Here is a 24,936-nt window from a genome sequence, read left to right as displayed (position 1 = left end):
CTTATTTTAACTAGGTAGTTATTAAATAGTTAATAACTATTTAATAACTATTCTACCTAGTTCAAATAAATACAAAGTTGCCTGTAAAATAAAAATAAACCCTAAGATAGATACAAATGTAACTATTAGTTATATTGTAGCTATCTTATGGTTTATTTTACAGGTAAGTATTTACGTAGTTTTAAATAGGATTAATTTATTTAATTGTAGTAATTTTATTTCGTTTTATTTAAATTATATTTAAGTTAGGGGGGTGTGACTTAGGTTTAGGGGTTAATAAATTTAATATAGTAGTGGCGATGTTGGGGGCGGCAGATTAGGGGTTCATAGGGATAATGTAGGTTTTGGCAATGTCGGGGGCGGCAGATTAGGGGTTAATAAGTGTAAGATTAGGGGTGTTTAGACTCGGGGTTCATGTTAGGGTGTTGGGTGTAGACATAAATTTTATTTCCCCATAGGAATCAATGGGGCTGCGTTAGAAGCTGAACGCTGCTTTTTTGCATGTTAGGTTTTTTTTCAGCTGAATCTGCCCCATTGTTTCCTATGGGGAAATCGTGCACAAGCACGTTTTACCTGCTCACCGCTACCGTAAGAAACGCTGGTATTGAGGCGAGATGTGGAGCTAAATTTTTCTCTACGCTCACCTTTTTGCGGATAACGCCGGGTTTTAAAAAAAAAACCTGTAATACCAGCGTTGTCTTAAGTGAGTGGTGAAAAAAAAAAATGCTAGTTGGCAACGCACCCCTGTTACCGCAAAACTCGTAATCTCGGTGAATGTAATTTAGAGCATTTATTTGCAGAAAATTTCAACTGGTCAAAATAAGTTCATATTCATTTGGAAAAAAAAAAAAACATCACTAATGTTTTAACTAAGCATGACTTCAGAAATCAATATTTGGTGGAATAATTTTTAAATTACAGCTTTCATGCATCTTGGCATGCTCTCAACCAATCTTTCACAATGCGGTTGAGTGACTTTATGCCCCTCCTGGCACAAAAAAAAAAAAAAAATCAAGCTGCTCAGCGATGTTTGATGGCTTGTGACCATCCATATTCCTCTTAATCACATTCCAGATGTTTTAAATGGGGTTCAGGTCTGCAGATTGGGCGGTCCATTACAGGGTCTTGATCTGGTGAGTCTTCATCCACACCTTGATTGAACTGGCTGTGCGGCATGGAGCATTGTCGTCCTGGAAAAAACTAAATCTCCATTGGGGAACATTGTCAGAGCCGAAGGAAGCAAGTTTTCTTGCAAGATAAACTTGTACATGGCTTGATTCATGCGTCCTTCACAAAGATAAATCTGCTAGATTCCAGGTCATCGTCTCTGATGAGTCCAATTTTCAGCTTTGCCCAACACCTGGTCGTCTGATGGCTAGACGAAGACCTGGAGAGGCCTACAAGCCACAATGTCTTGCACCCACAGTGAAATTTGGTGGAGGATCGGCGATGACCTGTGGGTGCTTCAGCAAGACTGGAATCAAGCAGATTTATCTTTGTGAAGAACGCATGAATCAAGCCACGAACAAGGTTATCCTTTAAGAGGAAGATGGATGGTCACATGCCATCAAACAAACAAAGCCGAGCTGCTCGAATTTTTGCGCCAGGACCGGAATAAAGTCACTCAACAGCAATGTGTAAGATTGGTGGCGAGCATGCCAAGACTCATAAAAGCTGTGATTGAAAATCAGGGTTATCCCACCAAATATTGATTTCTGATCTCTTGCCAAGTAAAAACATTTTAGTATTGTGTTTAAAATGAATATGAACTGTTTTCTTTGCATTATTTGAGGTCTGAAAAACATTTTTTGCTATTTTGACCAGTTGTCAAATAAAATGATCTAAATGGTAATATTTCTATTTGGAATTTGGGAAAAATGTTGTTAGTAGCTTATAGAATAAAACAAAAATGGTAAATTTTACTCACATAACTATAAAGAATGAAAACTGAGAAACAGTTTATATTTTGGAATATTTGCATCTGTAAAATGGGACAGTTTGGAGAGGAGATGAAGCCAAGTGTAAACATGTTTTTATGTAATTTAGGCAATATTTACATATCACAATACAGCTTATACATGTAACCTAAAAGGTAGGTTTATATAATTTTTAATTAATATTTTGGATTTCAGAATATGTATACACATCTGTTTAAAGTGAAGGTCAAGTTACAAGCACAGCCTCACGGCATTGCATAGACTTATCAAAACGAGAAGGAGTTCAAGTCATGATTTTTTTTAAAAACAGAATTTATGTTTACCTGATAAATTTCTTTCTCCAACGGTGTGTCCGGTCCACGGCGTCATCCTTACTTGTGGGATATTCTCTTCCCCAACAGGAAATGGCAAAGAGCCCAGCAAAGCTGGTCACATGATCCCTCCTAGGCTCCGCCTACCCCAGTCATTCGACCGACGTTAAGGAGGAATATTTGCATAGGAGAAACCATATGGTACCGTGGTGACTGTAGTTAAAGAAAATAAAATATCAGACCTGATTAAAAAAACCAGGGCGGGCCGTGGACCGGACACACCGTTGGAGAAAGAAATTTATCAGGTAAACATAAATTCTGTTTTCTCCAACATAGGTGTGTCCGGTCCACGGCGTCATCCTTACTTGTGGGAACCAATACCAAAGCTTTAGGACACGGATGAAGGGAGGGAGCAAATCAGGTCACCTAAATGGAAGGCACCACGGCTTGCAAAACCTTTCTCCCAAAAATAGCCTCAGAAGAAGCAAAAGTATCAAACTTGTAAAATTTGGTAAAAGTGTGCAGTGAAGACCAAGTCGCTGCCCTACATATCTGATCAACAGAAGCCTCGTTCTTGAAGGCCCATGTGGAAGCCACAGCCCTAGTGGAATGAGCTGTGATTCTTTCGGGAGGCTGCCGTCCGGCAGTCTCGTAAGCCAATCTGATGATGCTTTTAATCCAAAAAGAGAGAGAGGTAGAAGTTGCTTTTTGACCTCTCCTTTTACCAGAATAAACAACAAACAAGGAAGATGTTTGTCTAAAATCCTTTGTAGCATCTAAATAGAATTTTAGAGCGCGAACAACATCCAAATTGTGCAACAAACGTTCCTTCTTTGAAACTGGTTTTGGACACAGAGAAGGTACGATAATCTCCTGGTTAATGTTTTTGTTAGAAACAACTTTTGGAAGAAAACCAGGTTTAGTACGTAAAACCACCTTATCTGCATGGAACACCAGATAAGGAGGAGAACACTGCAGAGCAGATAATTCTGAGACTCTTCTAGCAGAAGAAATCGCAACTAAAAACAAAACTTTCCAAGATAATAACTTAATATCAACGGAATGTAAGGGTTCAAACGGAACCCCCTGAAGAACTGAAAGAACTAAATTGAGACTCCAAGGAGGAGTCAAAGGTTTGTAAACAGGCTTGATTCTAACCAGAGCCTGAACAAAGGCTTGAACATCTGGCACAGCTGCCAGCTTTTTGTGAAGTAATACCGACAAGGCAGAAATCTGTCCCTTCAGGGAACTTGCAGATAATCCTTTTTCCAATCCTTCTTGAAGGAAGGATAGAATCCTAGGAATCTTAACCTTGTCCCAAGGGAATCCTTTAGATTCACACCAACAGATATATTTTTTCCAAATTTTGTGGTAAATCTTTCTAGTCACAGGCTTTCTGGCCTGAACAAGAGTATCGATCACAGAATCTGAGAATCCTCGCTTCGATAAAATCAAGCGTTCAATCTCCAAGCAGTCAGCTGGAGTGAAACCAGATTCGGATGTTCGAACGGACCCTGAACAAGAAGGTCTCGTCTCAAAGGTAGCTTCCAAGGTGGAGCCGATGACATATTCACCAGATCTGCATACCAAGTCCTGCGTGGCCACGCAGGAGCTATCAAGATCACCGACGCCCTCTCCTGCTTGATCCTGGCTATCAGCCTGGGGATGAGAGGAAATGGCGGGAACACATAAGCTAGTTTGAAGGTCCAAGGTGCTACTAGTGCATCCACTAGAGCCGCCTTGGGATCCCTGGATCTGGCCCCGTAGCAAGGAACTTTGAAGTTCTGACGAGAGGCCATCAGATCCATGTCTGGAATGCCCCACAGGTGAGTGACTTGGGCAAAGATTTCCGGATGGAGTTCCCACTCCCCCGGATGCAATGTCTGACGACTCAGAAAATCCGCTTCCCAATTTTCCACTCCTGGGATGTGGATAGCAGACAGGTGGCAGGAGTGAGACTCCGCCCAAAGAATAATTTTGGTTACTTCTTCCATCGCTAGGGAACTCCTTGTTCCCCCCTGATGGTTGATGTACGCAACAGTCGTCATGTTGTCTGATTGAAACCGTATGAACCTGGTCCTCGCAAGCTGGGGCCAGGCCTGGAGCGCATTGAATATCGCTCTCAGTTCCAGAATATTTATCGGTAGAAGAGATTCTTCCCGAGACCAAAGACCCTGAGCTTTCAGGGATCCCCAGACCGCGCCCCAGCCTATCAGACTGGCGTCGGTCGTGACAATGACCCACTCTGGTCTGTGGAACATCATCCCTTGAGACAGATTGTCCAGGGACAGCCACCAACGGAGTGAGTCTCTGGTCCTCTGATTTACTTGTATCTTCGGAGACAAGTCTGTATAGTCCCCATTCCACTGACTGAGCATGCACAGTTGTAATGGTCTTAGATGAATGCGCGCAAAAGGAACTATGTCCATCGCCGCCACCATCAACCCGATCACTTCCATGCACTGAGCTATGGAAGGAAGAGGAACGGAATGAAGTATCCGACAAGAGTCCAGAAGCTTTGTTTTTCTGGCCTCTGTTAGAAAGATCCTCATTTCTAAGGAGTCTATAATTGTTCCCAAGAAGGGAACCCTTGTTGACGGGGATAGAGAACTCTTTTCCACGTTCACTTTCCAGCCGTGAGATCTGAGAAAGGCCAGGACAATGTCCGTGTGAGCCTTTGCTTGAGGAAGGGACGACGCTTGAATCAGAATGTCGTCCAGGTAAGGTACTACTGCAATGCCCCTTGGTCTTAGCACCGCTAGAAGGGACCCTAGTACCTTTGTGAAATTCCTTGGAGCAGTGGCTAATCCGAAAGGAAGCGCCACGAACTGGTAATGTTTGTCCAGGAATGCAAACCTTAGGAACCGATGATGTTCCTTGTGGATAGGAATATGTAGATACGCATCCTTTAAATCCACCGTGGTCATAAATTGACCTTCCTGGATGGAAGGAAGGATAGTTCGAATGGTTTCCATCTTGAACGATGGGACCTTGAGAAATTTGTTTAAGATCTTGAGATCTAGGATTGGTCTGAACGTTCCCTCTTTTTTGGGAACTATGAACAGATTGGAGTAGAACCCCATCCCTTGTTCTCTTAATGGAACAGGATGAATCACTCCCATTTTTAACAGGTCTTCTACACAATGTAAGAACGCCTGTCTTTTTATGTGGTCTGAAGACAACTGCGACTTGTGGAACCTCCCCCTTGGGGGAAGTCCCTTGAATTCCAGAAGATAACCCTGGGAGACTATTTCTAGCGCCCAAGGATCCAGAACATCTCTTGCCCAAGCCTGAGCGAAGAGAGAGAGTCTGCCCCCCACCAGATCCGGTCCCGGATCGGGGGCCAATATTTCATGCTGTCTTGGTAACAGTGGCAGGTTTCTTGGCCTGCTTTCCCTTGTTCCAGCCTTGCATTGGTCTCCAAGCTGGCTTGGCCTGAGAAGTATTACCCTCTTGCTTAGAGGACGTAACACCTTGGGCTGGTCCGTTTTTACGAAAGGGACGAAAATTGGGTCTATTTTTTGCCTTGAAGGGCCGATCCTGAGGAAGGGCGTGGCCCTTACCCCCAGTGATATCAGAGATAATCTCTTTCAAGTCAGGACCAAACAGCGTTTTCCCCTTGAAAGGAATGTTTAGTAGCTTGTTCTTGGAAGACGCATCAGCCGACCAAGATTTCAACCAAAGCGCTCTGCGCGCCACAATAGCAAACCCAGAGTTCTTAGCCGCTAACTTAGCCAATTGCAAAGAGGCGTCTAGAGTGAAAGAATTAGCCAATTTGAGAGCATTGATTCTGTCCATAATCTCCTCATAAGGAGGAGAGTCACTATCGAGCACCTTAAGCAGTTCATCAAACCAGAAATATGCGGCTGTAGTGACAGGGACAATGCATGAAATGGGTTGTAGAAGGTAACCCTGCTGAACAAACATCTTTTTAAGCAAACCTTCTAATTTTTTATCCATAGGATCTTTGAAAGCACAACTATCCTCTATGGGAATAGTGGTGCGTTTGTTTAAAGTAGAAACCGCTCCCTCGACCTTGGGGACTGACTGCCATAAGTCCTTTCTGGGGTCGACCATAGGAAACAATTTTTTAAATATGGGGGGAGGGACGAAAGGAATACCGGGCCTTTCCCATTCTTTATTAACAATGTCCGCCACCCGCTTGGGTATAGGAAAAGCTTCTGGGAGCCCCGGCACCTCTAGGAACTTGTCCATTTTACATAGTTTCTCTGGGATGACTAAATTTTCACAATCATCCAGAGTGGATAATACCTCCTTAAGCAAAATGCGGAGATGTTCCAATTTAAATTTAAATGTAATCACATCAGATTCAGCCTGCTGAGAAATGTTCCCTAAATCAGTAATTTCTCCCTCAGACAAAACCTCCCTGGCCCCCTCAGATTGGGTTAGGGGCCCTTCAGAGATATTAATATCAGCGTCGTCATGCTCTTCAGTAACTAAAACAGAGCAGCCACGCTTACGCTGACAAGGGTTCATTTTGGCTAAAATGTTTTTGACAGAATTATCCATTACAGCCGTTAATTGTTGCATAGTAAGGAGAATTGGCGCGCTAGATGTACTAGGGGCCTCCTGAGTGGGCAAGACTCGTGTAGACGAAGGAGGGAATGATGCAGTACCATGCTTACTCCCCTCACTTGAGGAATCATCTTGGGCATCATTGTCATTATCACATAAATCACATTTATTTAAATGAATAGGAATTCTGGCTTCCCCACATTCAGAACACAGTCTATCTGGTAGTTCAGACATGTTAAACAGGCATAAACTTGATCAGAAAGTACAAAAAACGTTTTAAAATAAAACCGTTACTGTCACTTTAAATTTTAAACTGAACACACTTTATTACTGCAATTGCGAAAAAACATGAAGGAATTGTTCAAAATTCACCAAATTTTCACCACAGCGTCTTAAAGCCTTGAAAATATTGCACACCAATTTTGGAAGCTTTAACCCTTAAAATAACGGAACCGGAGCCGTTTTAAGCTTTAAACCCCTTTACAGTCCCTGGTATCTGCTTTGCTGAGACCCAACCAAACCCAAAGGGGAATACGATACCAAATGACGCCTTCAGAAGTCTTTTATAAGTATCAGAGCTCCTCTCACATGCGACTGCATGCCATGCCTCTCAAAAACAAGTGCGCAACACCGGCGCGAAAATGAGACTCTGCCTATGCTTTGGGAAAGCCCCTAAAGAATAAGGTGTCTAAAACAGTGCCTGCCGATATTATTAAATCAAAATACCCAGAATAAATGATTCCTCAAGGCTAAATAAGTGTTAATATCAATCGATTTAGCCCAAAAAAAGTCTACAGTTTAAATAAGCCCTTGTGAAGCCCTTATTTACAATCGTAATAAACATGGCTTACCGGATCCCATAGGGAAAATGACAGCTTCCAGCATTACATCGTCTTGTTAGAATGTGTCATACCTCAAGCAGCAAGGGACTGCAAACTGTTCCCCCAACTGAAGTTAATTGCTCTCAACAGTCCTGTGTGGAACAGCCATGGATTTTAGTTACGGTTGCTAAAATCATTTTCCTCATACAAACAGAATTCTTCATCTCTTTTCTGTTTCTGAGTAAATAGTACGTACCAGCACTATTTGAAAATAACAAACTCTTGATTGAATAATGAAAAACTACAGTTAAACACTAAAAAACTCTAAGCCATCTCCGTGGAGATGTTGCCTGTACAACGGCAAAGAGAATGACTGGGGTAGGCGGAGCCTAGGAGGGATCATGTGACCAGCTTTGCTGGGCTCTTTGCCATTTCCTGTTGGGGAAGAGAATATCCCACAAGTAAGGATGACGCCGTGGACCGGACACACCTATGTTGGAGAAATCTATTTTCTTTTATTTTTACCTTTAAACTGCACCGCCGATAAGCGCAGCACTCCCGTCTGCCATCTTGTCTAATTGATTTGACAGATGACATATCCTAAACCAACTAATCCTTGTTTACGCAAAGGGGCTGAATGCCCTGGGGGGAAACAAGGATTAGTTGGTTTAAGATATGTCATCTGTCAATCAATTAGACGAGATGGCGGGCGGGAGTGCTGCGCTTATCGGCAGAGCAGTTTAAAAAGGTAAAAATAAAAGAAAATAAATAGATTTAAAAAAAAAACACAAACATGACAAACTCCTGCTCGTTTTGATAAGTCTATGCAATGCCGTGAGGCTGTGCTTGTAACTTGACCTTCACTTTTACCTATGTAAAATAGGTTTAAATTAAAAGGAACTTTCATATAAAAATATAATTTATTTTTACCAGATTATTTTCTTTCTTGGTAGTCCACAAACTCCTATTCTTACAAATGGGAATCCCCTAGCCACTAGAAGGAGGCAAAGACACTCCAAACAGAGCAATTAAATATCCCTCCCACTTCCCCTACCCTCCCAGTAGTTTAGGCTGAGGATAAGGAAAGGGATAGAATATATATATATATATATATATATATATATATATATATATATATATATATATATATATATATATATATAGGTTAAGAGGTGCCAAATAGACTGCTGCCACTACTAAGTGTTTGTGGACACTCACTACAATAATCAGATAAGAATAAATTATATTTTCTTTCTAATGGTAGCGAGAGTGCACAAATTCCTAGTCTTACAAATAGGAAATCAATACCCAAGCTGTGGAGTCCACAAAGAATAGACGGTGGGTTGAAAAGTAAGACAGTCCCTACATACTAGGCACCCCCGCTCGCAGATCCTCTCTCAAAAAAGCAGCCTCAGCTGAGGCAAAAACATCCGCAAAACTGATAAATCTTTGTGAAAGTATGTAAAGAAGACCAGGTAGCCTCCTTGCAGAGCTGCTCAACTGAAGACTCATTTCATGAAGGCCCAAGATGTAGACACTGCACGTGTGTAATGGGCAGTTATACGGGACGGAGGTTGCTGGCCCATTTCCAGGTTTGCCATACGAATAAGGCTTCTCAACCAGAAAGACAAAGAAAAAGCAGTGGCCTTCTGACCCTTGCGCATGCCAGAAATCCGAAACAAACAGGTAAGATGACTGACTAAAAATCCTTGGTAGCATGAAGATAAAAAAAAAACTTTAATGTCCTAACCACATCCAAATTGTGCAACAACCTCGTTGGAAGAAGCTGGGTTAGGACAAAGCGACGGAACAACAATCTCCTGGTTTATATTATTCGTATAAACCACCAGATAAAGACCAGATAAGGTAGAACACACTGAAGAGCAGATCATTCCAAAAAATCTACATACAGAAAATATTGCCAGTAGAAACACCTTCCAAGTTAACAACTTAGTATCAATAGCATGCATGGGCTCAAACTGAGACTGTTATATAAAGGCTACAAGGGAGAGCAATAGGTTTGAATACTGGTCTAATTCTAGTTGAAAAAACTATTGAACATCGGGCAAACACGCCAACTTCTTATGCAACAAAACAGAAAGACTAAATCTGTCCTTTAATAGAACTAGCTGAAAAACATTCTTGCAGAAACTGAATAAGCAGAGAACAACAATTATGGGAAAAATAGGTAAACCAGCTGATAACTCCAAGGAACTGCCAAGGCATCCACAAACTCCGCCTGAGGGTCCCTCAACTGGGGCCACTATATTAGGTCATTGAAGATGGCCCTCAGTTCTAGGACATTTATGGGGAGACGTCTCCCCTGCTGACCATACTCCCCTGAGATTTTCAAGGTCCCCATACAGTACCCCAGCCTGTGGTGATGATCTTCCAGGCATGGCGCAGATAACTCATGGCCCAAAAAATGGGTTCCGGAGATAACTCCTGGTATCTAGGTCCAAAGAGAACTTGTGAGATATCCGAGTGATTCCCATTCCATTGTCTGAGCATGCATAACTGTAGGGGTCACACTTGAAAAAGTGCAAAGGGTATAGTGTCTGAGGCCGCTACCATAAGACTCATAAGACCGAAGCTTCTCACTGCGTTGATCTGTTAAGAAAATTTGCATAGTTAAGGTAGCTATAATAATTCCCCGAAAACTCACTCTAGTGCAAGGAATAAAAACTCTTTTCTAGATTTACCTTCCAACCATGGTCACTAATGTAAAGATGGAGCTTGAACCAATATGTCATTCAAGTATGGACCCACCGCAATGCCCTCTAATCTGACCACAGCAAGAAGGCCCCCAGTACCTTTGTAAATACTCTTGGCGCCATGGCCAAACCGAAGAGGAGTGCTATGAACCAGTAAGGTCTGTCCAGGAAGAAAAGTCTGTGATACTGATCTCGATTAATTGGAATGTGAAGGTACGCATCCTTCAGGTCTATGGTAGTCATAAATTGTCTTTGGAGAACAAGAGGAATAGATCTGATGGTTTCCATCTTGAAAGTCGGAACCCTCACAAAGTTGTTGAGACATTTTAGGTCTAAAATAGGACGAAAAGTTCCCTCCTTCTTTGGAACAATGAAAGGTTTGAGAGAGAAAAAAAAAAAAAAGGAGCAAAACCACCCCATTGTTGGTCCTTTTGGTCTAGATTTCTTGCCCTGGCAAAGAAAAGCTCCCATTCCACTTGTGACAGTCGAAATAATAGAATCCAGACCAGGCCCAAATAGGGTCTTACCCTAGAAGGCCAGAGAAAACTGCATCACAAATGAAGGAATTTGTGGTCTTAATAAGCTTGAATTTGGTCCTGGATCTCTTCTTATGGATATTCAACCCTAATTAGTTGAATATAGGATAACAAATGCACCAGAAAGCCGCGGCTCCTGCTACAGCAACAATACTTCCTGCTGTTTGGAAAACCTTCCTAAGGTAGCCCTCCAATTTTCTGTCCATTGGTACTGTCCTACAGAGGAATGGTAGTATGCTTAGCCAGTGTGGAAATAGCACCGTCCACGTTAGGAAATGTATTCCACATTTCCAGATTAGAATCCGGAAATATTTTTTTAAAAATTTAGGAGAAAAAAGGAATCCAAGTCTTCTCCCATTCCTTGGAAATTATATCAGCAACCAATGAAGGAAACAGGAATACTTCAGGAGTCTTGACTTTGGGCTTAAAAATATCTATTTTCTGCACCAGTTTCACCACAGGCTTTGTCTCATTCACCCCTAAGATATTGAGCACCTCCCTGAGTAAATATATTAAGTTATCTACCTTAAACCTGAAGGTAAGATCCTCCATGTCCTTATCAGATTCCTTAGATGAGTCAGAGGATGAACGTTCACCTTCTGTATAAGAAAAGGATTTGTCTGCATTAGATACCTGCAGCAGTCTAGCAGTGGAGATCCCAACAGAGCTGCTGGTCCTAGACTTGAAAGCGTAATTTTTAATCTCTCTCTTGCATTTACCTTTAGTCTACATATCGCTGAGAGCTGCTGATAGAGCAGATTGCAATTAGGTTGCAAAGTCATGAGGAAAAGGTCTAATATCAGGTTGTGTTAGGGGGGATAGGGTAAACATTTTGAGAGCCAGATAATACCCGGCATTTGAGAGCATGTGATGTTAGTCACGTCTGAGCATTAACAGTATGTGAGGAGACTGCGGGAGTCCGAGTACTAGGGCCCCCAGAATGAGACTGAAGGACAGATGCCAAACATGCACTGCAAAGTTGAGCAGATGGGCAGACTAAGTGTATCTTACAAAGAAAACATCTATTTGTATCGAGCAATATGTTATTTAGCTCCTGGTCAGTCTCAAGATTCATTCTCCATTTTAGACTCTTTAAAACTTCCGCTCACTGAAAGGCCTAACAGCCTGATGGAGTAGCGGTTCTAAAGAGAATCAGTTCACTGATCTAGTTGAAATGTGCCCCTCTAAACTAACAGTACCCCACTAGAGTATAAGGGGTGTGAGATGCTTCATGTGAGGTGTCTTACCCCCTCCGGTACCAGACTGCTTCTACAATTGCCTCTCCCGTGGTGAAGCCGAATCTCAGAATAATCCATGGCATGGAAGTGCGATCAGAGCCAACAATGGAGCGCGCATCTAGAGCTTTGCGGTGGGAAAATAACCGCTGCATAGCCAAAAAAAAAAAAAAAGCCTCTAATCAGTACTTAGTCTCACCACAGGGGTGTCCACCGGGTCTATAGTAACTACCAAACTATGAAATGTGCAATAAGCCCAGTGCTCCGTAATAAGCACTAAAAAGTTGGATTAACTGTACCACGTCCACTATATAATAATAAATGTGAGGGAATCCCATAATATCCCTAAAAATATTTATATAAAAATGTAACTCCTGAACTTTCCAAGAAGTGCAAGTCCCCTTGGAAAGTTGACAATGTCCCATAGTATATGAGACTTCAGTAACCCTTCCTCATAGGGCAACTAGTCTCCAAGAGGGAGAGGAAAACAATATATGAAAATAAAACAGGACTTACCCTCCGTTGTTACAGAAAGGTTACCAGGGCAGTCCTGTCAGAGAAAGGAAATGCAGTGTCACTTACACCATTCACCTGGAAGGGGAATACAGCAAAGGTTCACTGCGAGAGGCATAGGAACTTACCTGTGACACCCATGAACAGAGATATCCAAAACTCTGCTAAGAGCCTTACATTATAACCCCATACTCCCCTGACCCTCTCTTGAAGGAAACAATCCATTGAGTGTATAGAAAAACTTAACATACTGCAGAGCACCTCAGATCTCTGCCTACCTCCATGACAAGGCCAAGAAATATTGGGAGGGTAGGGGAAGTGGGAGGGATATTTCAATGCTCTGGGGTGGCTGCCATCTCCTGGTGGCCAGGTGATGCATTTCCGATTTGCAAGAATAGGAATTTGTGTACTCACTACAATTAGAAAGAAATGTTAAAACTTAACTGCCATATGGGTGTGTAAATATCATGGTACCCTACAATCGAAAACAAGGTTGGACTATTCATGGGAGCCAGCATTCCTAAATTTGTAATTCAGCTCCTTATGTTTGGATTTTAATATATGCTTTCAAAAAAAAAAAAAAAAAAAAAAAAAAAAAAAAAAAAAGACTGTCTGGCTCCTCAGTATTCTGGGTGGAAAGTTGGAAACTAAAGGCAAATAACAGTTTACAGCTCTGGCAAATATATTTTATTACTTCTTTTAATGATACTCAATATTGGATCTTTTTAGGGAGATTTTCTCGCTGTATTCTAGGAACATCTGTTGGGTGCCGTGCTGAAGAGAATGGATTTACGTACAAGGTAAGTATTGTTTTAGCATGCGAAATAGGTATTTAAAATAAAAAAAATCATAGGAAAGGCTATCCATATGTCAGCATATAGTGCAGAAATATGTAACATCTTTGACAACCTTTACTGTCTCTTTAAATGGTGCATAATAGCAAATATCAACGTAGAACAGTATTCTAAACTGAGAATAACTTACCAATCTTATATCATTAATAGAAACAATAAAATCAAAAAATGGCTCCAATCCAGCTCTATGTCCTGGGGAGTTTTCTTGTACCTTTAAAAAAAAAAAAAAAAAAGTTAATGAAAATGCAGATACATATTTTAGACAGTATACGTAAGTGTTCTCCCCAAAACCTTTTTAATGGGTGCACCACCTGGCTGATTTTACTGATCACCCGGCTAAAACTTTACCCACTATTAAAGTGAAGGTCAAAACAGGGGCACTTTCATTCATGAAAATTGACATTGCACCGTATTTTAAAAATACTTACCTTTTTCTTCTGTAACACCGGATCGCAGTTCTGAAACAATGCCCCATCTGCTTCCTTCTGGTTTACTTACACAGCAATGACGAAACCAGCTTCCTCCAATCACAGCGTTGCCTCGGGGGGGGGAGCCCTGATTGGAGGATGCTGGAATCGTCATTGCCAACGTATGAAGAGGCTTGCGACGGGCTGGTGAAGCACTGCAGTGGCTTCAAGAAGAAAAAGGTAAGTATATTTTAAGAAAACCGGTGAATCATGAATGAAAGTGCCCCTGTATTTAATAGTTTTTTTAAAAACCGGGCACTTTCTGAAAACGTACCTTCACTTTAAGCTAAAATTAGATAACATTTTTCAATGTTTATTGCTCACAATTATCATCATTAAATACATTTAAATTATGTAATACGTTTGTGCTTTGGATAGCACAAAATGTTAAAGTATTGCACTGCCCCCACCCGGATACTTTATTATGCCACCCAGCTGGTAACATTTTCTGTGGAGAACAATGTACGCATAAATCATATACTCTTCAAAAAAAAAAAAAAGGAGTTTCAGCATGTTCCTGTTAAACAGTACACGGAGCAAAAGATTTTTCATTACAATTGGAATAAACCAATTAAAAGCAATACCCTATTACAATGTATGAATTGTATAGTATGTTATTTAAGTGGATCATGAGCACAGTACTTTCCAAGGTTGTCAGGGCCAATTTTCTATGTGTTGCAGGTGTTCAAGAGCAGAGCTCATATAAAAATGACCTAAATTTGCAACTAGACTTCTAGCTTTGGCAGCAAAAGAGTTTCTGGTTATAAACTACACCAAAATGAATGTGGTTTGAAAAGATAGATAATGCCTTTACTACCTATTCCCCAAGCTTTGTTTGTACAACCAAGATTGTTAGATTAATATACTCCATAACATTTAAACCTCTAAATTTCTGCCTGTTTCTAAGCCACTACAGACAGCCTCTTATCATATGCTTTTTATTAGCCTTTCACAAGAGACGGCTAATCTATGTGGGCCATATAGATAACATTATACTCACTCCAATGGAGTTGTGCAGGACACAGCACTAATTGGCTAAAATGCAAGTCAATAGATAATAAATAAAAAGTCATGTGATCAGGGGGCCGTCAGAAAATGCTTAGATACAAAGTAATCCCAGAGGTAAAAAGCATATTATAACCGCGTTGGTTATGCAAGACTGAGGAATGGGTAATAAAGGGATTATCTATCTTTTTAAAGGAACAGTCTAGTCAAAATTAAACTTTAATGATTCAGATAGAGCATTCAATTTTAAGCAACTTTCTAATTTACTCCTATTATCAATTTCTTTGTTCTTGTTATCTTTATTTGAAAAAGCAAGAATGTAAGCATAGGAGCCGAGCCATTTTTGATTCAGCACGTGGGTAGCACTTTCTGATTGGTGTCTAAATGAAGCCATACACAGAGAAATATTCCAGCACTCACAGGTATTGCACGTCACCTGTGGGTCACCGCCCAGGACCCAAAATATATCATAGAGGGACGCAAAAGGTGACAGCAAATTCATATTTATTCATAGAATAATGGGAGACAAACAAATGGGCCCACCTTTGGTTTGTCTAAATGAAGCCACCAATCAGCAAGAACTACCCAGGTGCTGAACCAAAAATGGGCCGGCTCCTAAGATTACATTCAAATAAAGATACCAAGAGAACGAAGAAAAAAAAAAAAAAAAAAAAAAAAAAAAAAGAGAGTAAAATTAGAAAGTTGCTTAAAATTGCTGCTCTGTCTGAACCATGAAAGATTAATTTTGACTAGACTATTCCGTTAACCCCTTAGTGACCAGAGCACTTTTCCATTTTCTGTCCGTTTGGGACCAAGGCTATTTTTACATTTTTGCGGTGTTTGTGTTTAGCTGTAATTTTCTTCTTACTCATTTACTGTACCCACACATATTATATACCGTTTTTCTCGCCATTAAATGGACTTTCTAAAGATACCATTATTTTCATCATATCTTATAATTTACTATAAAAAAAATGATAAAATATGAGGAAAAATGGAAAAAAAAACACACTTTTTCTAACTTTGACCCCCAAAATCTGTTACATATCTAAAACCACCAAAAAACACCCATGCTAAATAGTTTCTAAATTTTGTCCTGAGTTTAGAAATACCCAATGTTTACATGTTCTTTGCTTTTTTTGCAAGTTATAGGGCCATAAATACAAGTAGCACTTTGCTATTTCCAAACCATTTTTTTCCAAAATTAGCGCTAGTTACATTAGAACACTGATATCTTTCAGGAATACCTGAATATCCCTTGACATTTATATATTTTTTTTTAGTAGACATCCCAAAGTATTGATCTAGGCCAATTTTGGTATATTTCATACCACCATTTCACCGCCAAATGCGATCAAATACAAAATTTTTTTCACTTTTTCACAAACTTTAGGTTTCTCACTGAAATTATTTACAAACAACTTGTGCAATTATGGCATAAATGGTTGTAAATTCTTCTCTGGGATCCCCTTTGTTCAGAAATAGCACACATATATGGCTTTGGCGTTGCTTTTTGGTAATTAGAAGGCCGCTAAATGCCACTGCGCACCACAAGTGTATCATGCCCAGCAGTTAAGGGGTTAATTTAGGGAGCTTTTAGGGTTAATTTTAGCTTTAGTGTAGTGTAGTAGACAACCCCAAGTATTGATCTAGGCACATTTTGGTATATTTCATGCCACCATTTCACCGCCAAATGCGATCAAATTAAAAAAAACGTAAAATTTTTCACAATTTTAGGTTTCTCACTGAAATCATTTACAAACAGCTTGTGCAATTATGGCACAAATGGTTGTAAATGCTTGTCTGGGATCCCCTTTGTTCAGAAATAGCAGACATATATGACTTTGGCGTTGCTTTCTGGTAATTAGAAGGCCACTAAATCCTGTTGCGCCTCACACGTGTATTATGGCTAGCAGTGAAAGGGTTAATTAGGGAGTTTGTAGTGAGCTTGCAGGGTTAATTTTAGCTTTAGTGTAGAGATCAGCCTCCCATCTGACACATCCCACCCCCTGATCCCTCCCAAACAGCTCCCTTCCCTCCCCCACCCCACAATTGTCCCCGCCATCTTAAGTACTGGCAGAAAGTCTGCCAGTACTAAAATAAAAGGGTTTTAAAAAAAAAAAAAAATGAAATTTTTTTAGCATATTTACATATGCTACTGTGTAGGATCCCCCCCTTAGCCCCCAACCTCCCTGATCCCCCCCCAAAACCGCTCTCTAACCCTCCCCTCTGCCTTATTGGGGGCCATCTTGGGTACTGGCAGCTGTCTGCCAGTACCCAGTTTACAATAAAAAGTGCTTTTTTTTTTCTTTGGTTTTTTTTTTTCTGTAGTGTAGCTTCCCCCCCCCCACCCCCCACAGACAAACCCCCACCACCTTGCTGATTATTTTAATTTTCAATATTTTTTATCTTTTTATTTTCACATTTTCTGCAGTGTAGCGGTTCCCACCCGCTCCCTCCCCGTGCACGCGCCCGCCCCCACCCTCCCGTGCACGCGTGCGCGCCCCCAGCCACCCCCGCCCACGATCCCGCCCCCCTTCACTTCCACAGGGCCATCGATGGCCGCCACCCGCCTCCCGGTCCGGCTCCCACCCACCAACAAAGGGAGCAACTGATCTCCGGTGCAGAGAGGGCCACAGAGTGGCTCTCTCTGCACCGGATTACTTAAAAAGGTTATTGCAGGATGCCTCCATATCGAGGCATCACTGCAATAACCGGAAAGCAGCTGGAAGCGAGCAGGATCGCTTCCAGCTGCTTTCCACACTGAGGACGTGCAGGGTACGTTCTCAGGCATTAACTGCCTTTTTTCTGAGGACGTACCCTGCACGTCCTCAGTCGTTAAGGGGTTAAACAATAAACATTTTGGCGTAGACTGTCCCTTTAATAAAAAAGAAAAAACGTATTGGCTCAAGTAACCTTAATCACTTGGTTAAATAAAAATGTATTTAAAAATAGCAGTTGAAGAAGAAGAAAAAAAGGGGGGGGGGGGGGGGTATGAATCATAGTTTTTAAATAAAGCAAGAAAAACTCAAACACAAAAAGGGATTTTCATGCCACAGCCCAAGTTCTCACTCAAACACAAAGAAGAAAATTCCACAAAACTTGAAACTCAAATTCTGTTCCCCCATGTTAAAGGCGATGTGGTCATTCTATTAGTTGCACTTACATGCAGTATTTAACAGTAGGTGGACATAAAAGGGACGGTCTAGTCAAAATTTAACTTCATCATTCAGATAGGGCATGCAATTTTAAACAACTTTCCAATTTACTTTCATCATCAAATTTGCTTTGTTCTCTTGGTATTCTTTGTTGACAGCTAAACCTATGTAGGCTTCTATGCTAATTTCTTAGCCCTTGAGTGCCACCTTCTTCTCTCAGTGCATTTTAAGTTTTTCACAGCTAGTTCATGTGTGCCATATAGATAACATTGTGTTCACTCCTGTAGAGTTATGTATGATTCTGCACTGATTGGCTAAATTACAAGAACTGAAATAAGGGGGCAGTCTGCAGAGGCTTAGATACAAGGTAATCATAGAGGTAAAGAGTGTACACGTTTAATTGCGCTTCGCAGACATTGCTTCTTTCATAAATTGAAGGTTTGTGGCAACCCTGTGTTGAGCAAGTTTATTGGTGCCATCATACAATACACACACAATATGTATATAGTCAGTCCAGCCCCAAAATACCAGGCAATTTTCCTCTGAACAAGGAACATGACAACCTCATTCGGCCTCCTATGGGCCTCGTCAGTGAGGTGCAGCCACATTCCTCTAAGCACACTGGGCAAGGAGTCCACATCTGGTTTCCCCCATAGGGAGACTTCCCCAGGGTCAAATTAATTTGCATACGAAGAGAGAAGCGCTCTACCAGGAACAAACAGCTCATCAGCTAGTTCTATGGCGATTTATGTGTATGTATGTATGTATGTATGTATGTATGTATGTGTGTGGTGGATATAGATATACACACACAAACACAGAAGGGAACTGCACTCTCATACCGGACCGGGTACACATCCCATAACCCTGCAACATGCTCAGCCCTGGGTGCCACTGGCACTCACAGGAAGCTGTGCTGTCCCCAGAGCCACAAGCAGTTAACCCCAGACAGGTCTGTGTGCAAGAACCATAGGGAAAATTACAAAACAAATTAATACAACACACAGAGAAAACCCAGCACTTACTTACTTAATACTTACTTGTATTAATTTGTTTTGTAATTTTCCCTATGGTTCTTGCACCCAGACCTGTCTGGGGTTAACTGCTTGTGGCTCTGGGGACAGCACAGCTTCCTGTGAGTGCCAGTGGCACCCAGGGCTGAGCATGTTGCAGGGTCATGGGACGTGTACCCGGTCCGGTATGAGAGTGCAGTTCCCTTCCGTGTTTTGTATATATCTAGGGCGATTACATATTCCTGTGCACCCTTCCCTTGTTTTCATTTTGTTTGGATTTCAAAGCTTGCATTGTGTGGCTGTTTTAGGGTCTCAGGTATTGGAAAGGACCTTGACGAGGTGCCTGAGCTTGTCCCATTTGGCCAGATGCGGTGACTAACCTTTCCATTTTTGCTTTTAAATCTTAGCTGAGAGCTTGTAAGTGAGTGCTGGGTTTTCTCTGTGTGTTGTATTAATTTGTTTTGTATACATATACACACACACAATATATTTTTCGCCCTGACCAGACACTAACTTTCCAATTGGCCATTCAAATTATACAAGAATTAAGTGAACATTTTATAAGTGAGGCATTAACAATAGAATTATATCAGAATTCGACAAGGATTGGGCAAGGGGCAATACACAAGGCAAGTACTTTTGTAATATGTTATATATACCTTATTGTTTTCTTATGCAATTGCTACTGTAATACTGTGTCTTATGTGTTTAACTGGTTCCCACATTTTTGTAAAAATGCTCAATATATTCATATTCCTTTTTGCTGCCTCTTGTCTCTATAACAAACTACATTATTAATTCACTCCTCATTAGCCCATCTCTCTTAAACTCACCTTAGTTTTGTACTCATGAACTTTACCTATTCCTAAACACTACAAATAACTGATAATAATAATTAATAATTAAAATGTTTGGGGTTTCCTGTCCCTTTAATAAATTATTAAGCAAAGAAGACAGATAGCTGCAGTGTGACATTTGCAAAACTATAACCATAGTTTATACCTCTCCCTCAGCACTGGTATATTTCCCTCATCTCTAAAACATGCACTGGTCACACCTATCCTCAAAAAACCTTCCCTCGATCCAACCTCCCCTTCCAACTACCGCCCTATTTCCCTACTCCATCTTGCCTCAAAGCTCCTCGAAAAGCTAGTTTATGCACGTCTATCCCATTTCCTTACACTAAACTCTCTTCTTGACCCACTGCAATCTGGATTTCGTTCCCATTACTCTACAGAGACAGCTAAATCCAAAGGCCACTTCTATCTGCTTATCCACCTTGACCTGTCTGCAGCCTTTGACACTGTTGACCACCCTCTTCTGCTCCAAACCCTCCAATCCTTCGGCATCTGTGACACAGCTCTCTCGTGGTTCTATTCCTACCTGACTAACCGTACATTTAGTGTAGCCTTCTCCGGAGCACCCTCTGCCCCGTTACCACTTTCTGTTGGGGTACCTCAAGGCTCTGTCCTTGGTCCCCTTCTCTTTTCAATCTACACGTCATCAATAGGTTCCTTAATAAAGTCCCATGGGTTTCAATACCATTTGTATGCCGATGACACCCAAATCTACCTCTCTGCACCTGACCTACCTCTTCCTTACTAACCCGTGTCACTAACTGTCTTTCTCACATCTCATCTTGGATGTCCTCTCACTACCTTAAGCTAAATCTCTCCAAAACTGAACTCCTTATTTTTCCCCCTTCTTCCAATGTCTCCACCCCCAAAATTTCTATAACTATTGATAATTCCATCACTACCCCTACCCCGCATGCCCGATGTCTTGGGGTCACACTTGACTCAGATCTTTCCTTCACTCCTCACATTCAGTCCTTGGCTAAAGCCTGCCGCTTCCACCTTAAAAACATTGCTAAAATTAGACAATTTCTTACACAAGATACAACCAAGATTTTAATCCACTCTCTCATCCTTTCCCGCCTTGACTACTGCAACTCCGTCCTCTCTGGTCTACCTAGCTGCCGCATAGCTCCTTTACAATCCATTATGAATGCCTCTGCCAGGCTCATCTTCCTTACTCGTCGCTCTTCATCTGCTGCACCTCTCTGCCAATCCCTTCACTGGCTTCCTCTTGCCCCTAGGATTAAACATAAAATCCTCACCCTGACATATAAAGCTCTCAACTGCACTGCTCCCCCCTACATCTCAGAACTTGTCTCTAAATACTCTCCCTCCCGTCCCCTTCAATCAGCTCAGGATCTTCTCCTCTCCTCCTCTCTCATTACTTCCTCACATTCCCGTTTACAGGACTTCTCCCGACTGGCCCCCATCTTGTGGAATTCCCTGCCTCGCTCCATAAGACTCTCCCCTAGTTTTAACAGCTTCAAGCACTCCCTAAAAACTCTACTATTTAGGGATGCATACAACCAACACTAACCTTTCCTAACTCCATTGCTTTCCCCTTGAACCCCTTAGAATGTAAGCCTATGGGCCCAGCTGTTTACAGATCGCTTCATAAGAGCCGACTACAACAGTGAAACTCTCGGCAGGGCCCTCTACCCACTTGACCCCTACAAAAGCTATCCTGTACACCGACTCTTTACAGCGTTGCGGAATCTGTTGGCGCTCTAAAAATACCTAATAATAGTTTAGAACATACTCAATAATTCAGCCAAAAAAGGGGTCAATTAAAAGCCTTTCCAATATATTATCAAATTACTTTTCTACAAAACACACAAAAAAGTCCAAGGACATTTTTGTAGTTAAATCATTAGATAGCATTCCTAAACATCAATTGAAAAGTGCTGATCATCCATTTAAAAAATACAAATTCAATTATTTCCCCAATATACAATCTACTATGCATATAAAAAAAAATCTGTGATTAAATACTGTAAATACATATTTTGCATGATTTCTTATAGTAGATTTAAAATTAAATAATGCATCCACATTGCATACGTGGGTATTAATTGTACACAACTTTCCAATTTACTTCTATTATTTATTTTGCTTCCCTCTCGTTAGCTGAATGGTTTATCTAGGAAAGCTCCGGAGCAGCAAAGAACCTAGTTTTTAGCTGCTGATTGGTTGAATATATATATATATATATATATATATATATATATATATATATATATATATATTTATATTATTCTTTATTTATAAAGCACCAACAGATTCCGCAGCACTGCCCATGGGTATAAAGATAACAGTACAGGCCCTATTCCCGTGGGAACTTACAATCTATATATACACTGATTGTCATTGGCTCACCCATGTGTTCAGTCAGCAACCAGTAGTGCATTGCTGCTCATTCAACAAAGCATACCAAGAGAATAAAGAAAAATTGTTAATAGGAGTAAATTAGAAAGTTGGTTAAAATTGCATGTTCTATCTGAATCATGAAAGAAAGCATTTGCGATTCATATCCCTTTAAGACCATCTAATTTATAATATATATTTCTGTAACTTTATGGCAGGGCCTGATGAACCTGGCACACCTAGAAAATGTGCCCTGGGACCCATAATAGTGCCTTGGGCAATTGAAAGTATCTATTCCTGATCCTTGTCTGCCAGAGGTTTATAACTACATCTAACCAAATAGCAATTATATGGATTCATGTGTAGAAAAGGAACAAAGTGATCTGGACAAGAGGAATGTTTACAAGACGTTTAAAGAGACAGTTACAATATTCTTCTCTTAATATTTGTTGTTCAAACAGTTAACCTAACTTTCCAAGAAAAACTGAAACGCTCTTTAAAAATTACTTTTTTTCTTACAAGTCTAGAAGGGCTCTTTCCACTCCCAAACAAGCATGTCATTTGCTAATGGATAGTACAGATATCAGGAAGGCAACAGCCAAACCCAATTCATTGGCTATAGTGTGCATTTCCCATAATCAGCACATGTGCATTACTTACCTGATAAAGCAATGTGTACAGTGAAACACAATGTATATGGCACTGTGCAAACACATATTGATGATTTCTGAACCCAATTTTTTTCTTTCACAATTCAGATACAGCATGTAATTTTAAGCAACTTTCTAATTTACTCCTGTTACCAATTTTTCTTCGTTCTCTTGATATCTTTATTTGAAAATGCATGAATGTAAGCTTACGAGCTGGCCCATCTTTGGTTCAGCACCTGGGTAGTGCTTGCTGATTGGCGACTACATGTAGGCAAAAATCAGCAAGCGCTAACCAGGATTCTGAACCAAAAATGGGCTGGCTCGTAAGCTTACATTCCTGCTTTTTCAAATAAAGATACCAAGAGAAGAAAAATTGGTAACAGGAGTAAATTAGAAAGTTACTTAAAATTGCATGCTGTATCTGAATCATGAAAGAAAAAAAAATTAAAGTTCAGTTAACCTTTAAGTAATAATAATGGCACTTAAATCACCTAGTATGCATACTCCTTTTGCAAACAATGATTTTGCTTATCGTGAGCAGCAACACTGATAATCTATCTTGAGATTGTAACACTAAAATCCTAATTATGCACAACAAAACAATTCTGGAATTGACATTTTGCTTCCATTTCCCATTTGCAGGGAACAAGTTTTTTTAATGCATTACTTTTCAGGTTTACAAAGTATGCTAATCTATTGCAAGATAGCTAAAAAATATAGGTTTTTAGTACTAACATGGTTGGGGGATAAAGTGGGTGTGGTGGGGATTTAAAGGCTAATGCACGAGAGAAAGTCAATAGCAATTTGAGCTCAAGCATAATTGCAAAGAAAAGGAGTAAGCACAATTCTCAGTGGTATTATAGAGCAAAAGCAATTGAAATAATGTACAGCGGAGTGTTGTCATATTTTCAATAAACATTTTAAGGCTGATTATTTTTTTGTGTTTACCGTCCTTTTATTTTATTACTTTGATGAGGTTGGTCAGTGTTGGTAAACACAGTTTAACCAAAAGACCACGAGAGAGATAGCATGCAGTCTGCATTATATGCTTAGGGCATCGTAACGTCATTCATTCAAAACAAAGATACAGAAATTAAGATGCTTTCAAAGTAGCATACAATGGCAACATCATCGCGAACACTAGAAACATTCTCGAACACAAGTCAATGAAAAACATAACAAAATGAAACATGTAATTCTGTATACTGCGTTAGCTGACGGAAATGACACCCCAGATGCCAAGCACCCTGGCTGAGAAATCGCTCGTCTATGCAATTGTTTATTGAGGACCGTGCAGTCAGCTTACACCAAGTAAATAGTATGATGCTCCCTGCAGATGTGCACTGGTGCTTAGTTATTTTAGTCATCTCACGGTAATAGCTAACTATCTGACAGCAAATACCGGCACCTGTGCAACACTCCATAAAGCAGAGTTCAATCTAAGCCCCGCGGCCTAGTGACTCACAACACAAACTCTTCCCCCTTGTACACGGTGAGCAACTTCACAACAGGTCTCTTACATACCCGCAGTACGTGATAGCCCTCCGTGCCTCCACCAGGGATCTCCACACTTTGCGAGCCCCCCATGTCGCGCCACCCCACAGGTAGTAACTGTGGACCCGACCCCGGCTCCCAGTGACAACGCACTGAAGCTACTGCTTGTTACGTGGCAAACTGGAAGCCAAGGAGAATGCTGGGAGGATTCCTTAGCCGGATACTCCTACAACAGCGACATCTAATGAGTGTCAATAAAATTGCAACGGGATAACAAGGGGACAGGTTAATCAAGCAATTGGGAATACAAATTACAGTTGGCAAACTTTGGTTTATTATGGCAGCGTTCTTAGATTGTATATTCAGTTTAAAAAATATCAAGGGTGGTTGATGTTTTTTTTTATAATATTGTTTTCTTTCATACTGACCTGTCCCAAGAGCTAGTTAGATCAACTATATGATAAAAGGACA

General features: G+C 40.8%; 1 protein-coding gene across 1 annotated transcript in view; it reads right to left on the bottom strand.

Annotated features, from left to right (window-relative positions):
• The window catches only part of GORASP2 (golgi reassembly stacking protein 2), a 178,896-nt gene extending 154,245 nt beyond the window's left edge, over positions 1-24,651 (bottom strand). Inside the window, exons 1-2 of the mRNA XM_053698425.1 lie at positions 24,496-24,651; positions 13,588-13,668 (exon numbers count right to left, since the gene is read on the bottom strand). Of these exons, the coding sequence (XP_053554400.1) occupies positions 13,588-13,668; positions 24,496-24,558 (144 nt within the window). The 5' untranslated portion in view covers positions 24,559-24,651. The remainder of the gene's footprint in view (positions 1-13,587; positions 13,669-24,495) is intronic.
• Positions 24,652-24,936: the final 285 nt, after the last annotated feature.

The sequence above is a fragment of the Bombina bombina genome, chromosome 1 (genome assembly GCF_027579735.1).
Source record: "Bombina bombina isolate aBomBom1 chromosome 1, aBomBom1.pri, whole genome shotgun sequence".
In the NCBI taxonomy this organism is placed as follows: Eukaryota; Metazoa; Chordata; class Amphibia; order Anura; family Bombinatoridae; genus Bombina; species Bombina bombina.
This window is presented reverse-complemented; position numbering and strand designations above follow the sequence as displayed.